The 8117-nt window shown below is 40.0% G+C and overlaps 1 protein-coding gene across 1 annotated transcript in view; it reads left to right on the top strand.

Annotated features, from left to right (window-relative positions):
* Window positions 1–8117, top strand: part of LOC108522778 (zinc finger protein 676-like) — a gene marked incomplete at its 3' end in the record, with an annotated part of 86069 nt that overhangs the window by 20431 nt on the left and 57521 nt on the right. The window contains 1 exon segment of the mRNA XM_017863216.1: window positions 26–113. Coding sequence (XP_017718705.1) covers window positions 26–113 — 88 coding nt within the window.

Below are 8117 nucleotides of genomic sequence, written 5' to 3'. Positions count from 1 at the left end.
GTGCTCTTGATTATCATTGTTAAAGTAAAAAGAGCATTGCCTGCTTTCCTGGAATCAGCTGGCCTGTTTTCCACTGATATAAAGGGAGAAGGCATTGAAAATAGTGAAAGAGGGTGATGTAAATGGAACACTTATATGAAATACAGTTTATAACAAAAAGTAGCATTTGATGTTTTACAACCGTAGAGGAGACTATTAGCATGAGGTCATAATCTTATTTCTATTGACAAATTAACTTCATTTACAATATTCTTATTTCAGATAATATTTTTTCTGCTCTATTTGCTAGATTTTGGTCAAATCTTATCTGAACTCAATAGAAATCAAAATAAACCTATTTTACCACAAGCATTTTGTTATTGATGCATCTGTTTATTTTGCTAAAAATACATTAGCTTTTGAAAAGATTTATAGTTTTGTTTCTGAGGGTTTATTTCTTAGAAGTTGCTGTCATGCTAGAAAACTGCTATTCTCAGCTCTACTCACATTGGCTAATAGCAAGTGAAAGTGATGTGGATGAGAAGCAAATGTGTCTTCTCTGCATCTCTTTTTTAATCAATTGGCTGAAGAAAGAGAATGCAGATAGAAGGTGAAAGAAAATATAATCCCTGAAAGATCGTGAAAAAGTACTTTTAGTCAGAAAAAAAGAAATGGTGATTTGAGCAGAATACATATTTTGAAATACTTTTTAAAAAAATCCTTTTTTTCAAATATAAAAAAACTGACCAAATAAAGTCTCAATGAATTAAGTATAGCTCCCAGTATAACTCACAGTTAATAAAAGTTGACTATCGTATCTGTAGACAATATTTTTCATCAGCACTTTTCACCATACAGCTAGACCTCAGCTAACACTTATTATGTGTCATAAAAATGAATCATTTTAGAAGTCATCTTAATGAGACAATTTGTTAAGGGAAGTCAGGGACCCCGAATGGAGGGACCGGCTGGAGCTGCAGCAGAGGATCACAAATTGTGAAGATTACATTTTAATATGGGCATTTATCACTTCCCTAAAAATACTCAGAATTTCTTATGCCTGTCTTTACTTCAATCTCTGAACATAAATTGTGAAGATTTCATAGATATTTGTCAGTTCCCAAATAACACTCTTATAATTTCTTATGCCCGTCTTACTTTAATCTCTTAATCCTGTTATCTTCGTAAGCTGAGGATGTGTGTCACTTCAGAACCACTATTGTACAAATTGATTGTAAAACATGTGTTTGCACAATATGAAATCAGTGGACCTTGAAAAAACAGAATAATAATTTTAGGGAACAAAGGAAGACAACCATAAGGTCTGACTACCTGTGGGGTTGAGCAGAATAGAGCCATAGTTTTCTTCTTGTAGAGAGCCTATAAATGGACGTGCAAGCAGGGAAGATATCACTGAATTTTTTTCCTAGTAAGGAATATTAAGACCCTGGGAAAGGAATGCATTCCTGTGGGGAGGTCTATAAATAGCCACTCTGGGAGTGTCTGTCTTATGCGGTTGAGATAAGGACTGAAATATGCCCTGGTCTCCTGCAGTACCTTTAGGCTTATTAGGGTGGGAAAAAAACCTAGGGTGGTGAATTTCAGGTCAGACCAGTTCTCTGCTCTTGAACCCTGTTTTCTATTAAGATGTTTATCAAGACATTATGTGCACAGCTGAACATAGGCCCTTATCAGTAATTCTAATTTTTGCCCTTTGTCTTGTGATCTTTGCTTTTGTCCTTGCCTTGTTTCCTCAGAAGCATGTGACCTTTGTTTTGCAGCTCAGGTGGGCATCACGGTCCTACCAACATGTGATGTCACCCCCGGAGGCCCAGCTGAAAAATTCCTCTCTTTGCTGGGCTGCAAAATTCCTCTCTTTGTACTCTTTCTATTTCTGAGGCTGGCCGACAGTTAGGGAAAATAGAAGTTACATTGAAATACTGGGGTGGGATCCCCAATAACAATTGACTTCTGGTACACAATTCAGAACATCTACAAAAGGAGTGGTGAGCAGATTTCAACTGTGATGCAAAATCTTATTCATTGGCATTGGTAGCTGAGTGCTGTGTTAAGGATTCTCGAATCACTATTAAGTGGAAGTAGATCATCATAAAGGTCTTCATTCTCATCTTCACACCAGGTTGGGTTGCTTTCTTTTCTCCAACTGTGTTTAAAACTGTAATGAGGCTTTTGGGTGTGCATCTTTTTCTAGTTTCACACAGCTGCAGAGGCTTCAAGAAACTTACAATCGTGGTGCAAGGCAATGGGAAAGCAAAGACTTTCTGGTTGTGGCTGGATAAAGAGCTACAATATACTTAATGGTCTCACTCCAGATGTTCTTAACATTCAGACATGGTGACCCAGCAATCATTGACATTCCAGTGATGCTCAAACTTCAGCATGCATCAGAGTCCCTGCAAGGCTTACTAAGATACAGACTGCTGAGCCCACCTCTAAGACTTCTTTCGTTTTAAGGAATAAAGAGCATTCCATTGTGTAAATATACCACTTTTTAAAGTTCATTCACCTGTTGATGGACACTTAGGTTGATTTCATACCTTAGCTATTGTAAGTAATCCATTTTTTTCCTTTTCTTATTTATGTATCTCTTTTTTCTTTTTATTTCTAGATACATTTTAGTTTTATGCTATAAATTCTGACTGTTAAATGCCTTTATTTTTATGCCTTCTTTTGGTTAATATTTTGGCTGATTGAAACAATAAATTTTAAAATTTTTTTGGATCAAGGCCATTACTTTATTATTAACATGATCTGAGACATTATAGCAATAAAAATCAACATTGATTAGTGAAACAACAATTTTCTAGCCCCTGGTAATCATTTTCTCTTCTGCCCAACATAAAAGTTGAATCTTTGTGTCATTTCTCACAGTTGTAAGAAAGAAGCTTCTGATTAAATTGGTCAGCATATAATTTTGTAAAATTTAACCTTTTTGATGTTTAAACTGCTCTATTACCAGAAAAGGTATTTTAAATATATATTATTTTACTCTATTATATTTAAATTCTTCAGAAAACTAAGCTGACAAAATATGCACTCACATTTTTTTGAATATTAAAAATGCTTAAATATTTTTTACAAAATCTAAAACTAAATAATTTTAGTTTGTTAGAGAACATCTCTGAAATACTTCAAGTTACCTTCTTCTGACAGTAGATATATATTTTTCTATATTGCTATAATACATCTTTGGCTGTCTTTTGTGGTCAACTCCCTCATTTTTATTCTATTTTCTTCTGCAGTATTTATGCTATGCATTTTATATTTTAAAAGTTGTAGACCATGCAATGTAATCTTCAAACAATTGACAAATGTTTTTCAATGTATAACTCTCTACTCAATCCGCAGTCACTTTACTTTCACTCCTTGAAGGCTTTTTTTTTTTTGAGACGGAGTCTCGCTCTTTCGCCTGGGCTGGAGTGCAGTGGCCGGATCTCAGCTCACTGCAAGCTCCGCCTCCCGGGTTTACGCCATTCTCCTGCCTCAGCCTCCCGAGTAGCTGGGACTACAGCCGTCTGCCACTTAACCTGGCTAGTTTTTTGTATTTTTTAGTAGAGACGGGGTTTCACCGTGTTAGCCAGGATGGTCTCGATCTCCTGACCTCGTGATCCGCCCGTCTCGGCCTCCCAAAGTGCTGGGATTACAGGCTTGAGCCACCGCGCCCGGCCCTTGAAGGCATTTTTAACGCCTGAAAAGCAAAGGGATTGTTCAGGTGAGTGTGCTGAGCTGGTCTTCTCCAGTGTCAATCTATTCACATTCACAAAAGTGTTCTGGTGAAAGAGGGTGCACTTCAACACTATTATAACAGCAATATGGAAATGACATAATAGAATAAAATGTGAATCATGGCCTTCTAAGAGAATAAGTTAATTTTTCTCATTCTGTGTATGTGAGTATGAGGTAGTTGTAAGGTTGGGAATTGAGACTAAAGTGACAGAGAAGAACACTTCACATCAGTAGCACAAGAAGGTCCTGTGCAACCTTCTTGTTTGTCAAACATACCCGGAATGATTTTGTGAAGTATTATGTTGCTGTATTCATCACTTGTTAGACTCTGATGGTCATTTTTTACTTTATGAATTTAAATATGCTCTTATCATCATCCAGGGTCCTGTCCTTGAGGCTTAAGTACTCAGACATAAAACTATTAAAATATTGATGAAAGATGAGGTTTGTGTGTGTGTGTGTGTGTTGAGACTGAGTCTCATTCTGTCACCCAGGCTGGAGTGCAATGATGTGATCTCAGTTCACTGCCACCTCCGCCTTCAAGTTTCAAGCAATTCTCATGCCTCAGCCTCCTGAGTCACTGGGATTACAGGTGTGTACCGTTATGTCCAGGTTGATAGGTATGTGGTTATGAGGCATGGAGTCATGGGTTGGGGGCTCTCTGAGGACCTTCTCTCACTGTCTACCTTAGGCTAGCTAGCTAATCCCTCTCAATCACCTCTCAGGAGTGGAGACCCTAACTTCTGTTAGGGAGAATAGGCATTGATATTTTTGGCTATTCCTCACTGGAGAGGAGTGCTGTGTAGAAAACAGCAGCTAGAATTTCTTCCAGAGCTGGTTTAAGTGTCTCAAAAGAAACGTGTTTATGCATCATTCCATTTGCATTACCCACTTTGAACTTGATAGATTTTAGGGAAAAAGAAACAAGCCGGTTTAGTAGAGGACATGCAATGAAATGAAACGAGGGTAGGAAATGCTTAAAAATGTTGAGGCTGCTGACACACCCCGATAACTGGTAGCTATAGTTATGTTTGCTAAGATTTGGGGGCATGAGACTTGGCTTTGGTTAGCTCCCTTGATCTTACTTTCTGATAAAAGAAACCTGTGAGTTATTGGCACCTTATTTATTTCCATCACCCAACCGGATTTGCAGAATAATTGCTTAGAACTAGAGTATTGATTTAGATTTTTACATTACCCATCCCTTTCTTTTTTTTCTGAGCTGCAAGCAGAGATTTCTGGTTGACTTACAAGAATAAGCAGGGTTAGTTTAAAATGTCATCAAAAACTTTAAAACAATGAATGAGACTAGAAGCTCATGAGAAATATGTGATGACTTTTGAAACATAATTTTTTTTATAGATTTTGTTTTGTTAAAAACAACTCACAAGAGTCTGAATTGATTGCAAAATAGACTTTAGTATTATACTCAGCCTATTTGGCCATAGTGCAGCAGGAATAACTATCTCTCCATAGGCCTTTTTGATAGGCTTTGATGGAACTCTGTTCCAAAAGAAATCTTAGATAGGACTTTTTGAAGGTGGACCAAGCCATGGATTTGTACCCTTAAATACCTGTGAGTTGGTTAAACTCCTGTATTTCTGAGGCTCCAAGAGAATACTGTTTCTGATTCTGTTACAAAGTGACATTTTTTTTTTTTACTCACCATAGACCAGGAATTCTGTATGAGGACTGTGTAGACAAGGTATGAGACCAGCTTTCCCAAAAGGCTGTTACTGGCTTTGCAACTTAAACTTGATTTCTTAAAGGAAAACACATCCTTCCAGTTAAAGCTGTGGTAAAAGAACTAGAATTTTTCTTTTTTTTTTTGAGACGGAGTCTGGCTCTGTCGCCCAGGCTGGAGTGCAGTGGCCGGATCTCAGCTCACTGCAAGCTCCGCTTCCCGGGTTTACGCCATTCTCCTGCCTCAGCCTCCAGAGTAGCTGGGACTACAGGCGCCCGCCACCTCGCCCGGCTAGTTTTTTGTATTTTTTAGTAGAGACGGGGTTTCACCGTGTTCGTTAGGATGGTCTCGATGCCCTGACCTCGTGATCCGCCCGTCTCGGCCTCCCAAAGTGCTGGGATTACAGGCTTGAGCCACCGCGCCCGGCAGAACTAGAAATTTTCTATTGTGTTTCACTGCATAAGAAAATGGATTTTTCAGCTGGGCACGGTGGCTCATACCTGTAATTGCAGCACTTTGGTATGCTGAGGTGGGCAGATCACAAGGTCAAGAGATCAAGATCATCCTAGCCAACATGGTGAAACCCCATCTCTACTAAAAATATAAAAATTAGCTGGCCATGGTGGTGTATGCCTGTAGTCTCAGCTACTCAGGAAGTTGAGGCAGGAGAATCACTTGAATCTGAGAGACAGAGGTTGCAGTGAGCTGAGATTGTGCCACTGCATGCCAACCCCAGACAGAGTGAGACTATGTCTCAAAAGAAAAAAAAGAATAGAAAATGGATTTTTGTTTCACTGATGCAAACAACTATATTGTTGTAAGTTAAGACTACTTATAGCCGGGCATGGTGGCTCAAGCCTGTAATCCCAACACTTTGGGAGGCCGAGATGGGCGGATCACGAGGTCAGGTGATCGAGACCATCCTGGCTAACACGATGAAACCCCGTCTCTACTAAAAAACACAAAAAACTAGCCGAGCGAGGTGGCGGTCGCCTGTAGTTCCAGCTACTCGGGAGGCTGAGGCAGGAGAATGGCGTAAACCCGGGAGGCCGAGCTTGCAGTTAGCTGAGATCCGGCCACTGCACTCCAGCCTGGGTGACAGAGCGAGACTCTGTCTCAAAAAAAAAAAAAAAAAAAAAAAAAGAATACTTATAACTAGTTGATAAAGGTTCCAAGATGGCCGAATAGGATCAACTCCAGTCTACAGTTCCCAGCATGAGTGACACAGACAATGGCTGATTTCTTCATTCTCAACTGAGGTGCTGGGTTCATCTCTCTGGGGCTTGTCGGACAGTGGGTGTAGCCTACGGAGTGTGAGCTGAAGCAGGGCAGGGCATCACCTCACCCAGGAAGCTCAAAGCATTGGGATAATACCTTTCCTAGCCAAGGGAAGCCGTGACAGACCATACCTGAAAAATGGGGATACTCCCATCCTAATACTGTGCTTTTCCAATGGTCTTAGCAAATGGCACAGCAGGAGATTATATCCCATGTCTGGCTCAGAGAGTCCCATGCCCGTGGAGCCTCACTCACTGCTGGCACAGCATTCTGACATCGAACTGCAAAGCAGCAGTGAGGCTGGCAGAGGGGCGTCTGCCATTGCTGAGGCTTGAGTAGGTAAACAAAGCAACTGGGAACCTCAAACTGGGTGGAGCTCACCGCAGCTCAAAGAGGCCTGCCTACCTCTTTAGACTCCACCTCTGGGGGTAGGGCATAGCTGAGCAAAAGGCAGCAGACAGCTTCTGCAGACTTAATCTGCATAAACTGAACCAATGACAAAAACCACATGATTAGATGCAGAAAAGGCATACAACAAAACCCAACAGCCCTTCATGATAAAAACTCTCAGTCAACTAGGTATTGATGGGATGTATCTCAAAGTAGTAAGAGTTATTTATGACAAACCCACAGCCAATAACATACCGAATGGGCAAAAACTGGAAGCATTCCCTTTGAAGACTGCCACAAGACAGGGATGCCCTCTCTCACCACTCCTATTCAACATAGTGTTGGAAGTTCTGGCTAGGGCAATCAGGCAAGAGAAAGAAATAAAGGGTATTCAATTAGGAAAAGATGAAGTCAAATTGTCCCTGTCTGCAGATGACATGATTGTACATTTAGAAAACCCCATTGTTTCGACCCAAAATCTCCTTAAGTTGCTAAGCAACTTCAGCAAAGTCTCAGAAAACAAAATTTTTCAGTGTGCAAAAATCACAAGCATTCCTATACTCCAATAACAGAGAGAGAGCCAAATCATGAGTGAACTCCCATTCACAATTGCTTCAAAAAGAATAAAATACCTAGGAATCCAACTTACAAGGGATGTGAAGGACCTCTTCAAGCAGAACTACTCAGTGAAATAAAAGAGGACACAAACGAATGGAAGAACATTCCATGCTCATGGATAGGAAGAATCAATATCATGAAAATGGCCATACTGCCCAAGGTAATTTATAGATTCAATGCCATCCCCAGTAAGCTACCAGTGACTTTCTTCACAGAATTGGAAAAAACTACTTTAAAGTTCATATGGAACCAAAAAAGAGCCCACATTGCCAAGACAATCCTAAACCAAAAGAGCAAAGCTGGAAGCATCACGCTACCTGACTTCAAACTATACTACAAGGCTACAGTAACCAAAACAGCATGGTACTGGTACCAAAACAGAGATATAGACCAATGGAACAGAACAGAGCCCTCAGAAATA

The sequence above is a fragment of the Rhinopithecus bieti genome, unplaced genomic scaffold (assembly GCF_001698545.2).
Source record: "Rhinopithecus bieti isolate Rb0 unplaced genomic scaffold, ASM169854v2 scaffold_69134, whole genome shotgun sequence".
Lineage (NCBI taxonomy): Eukaryota > Metazoa > Chordata > Mammalia > Primates > Cercopithecidae > Rhinopithecus > Rhinopithecus bieti.
Note: the sequence above shows the minus strand (reverse complement) of the source record. Positions and strands in the feature narration are given on the sequence as shown.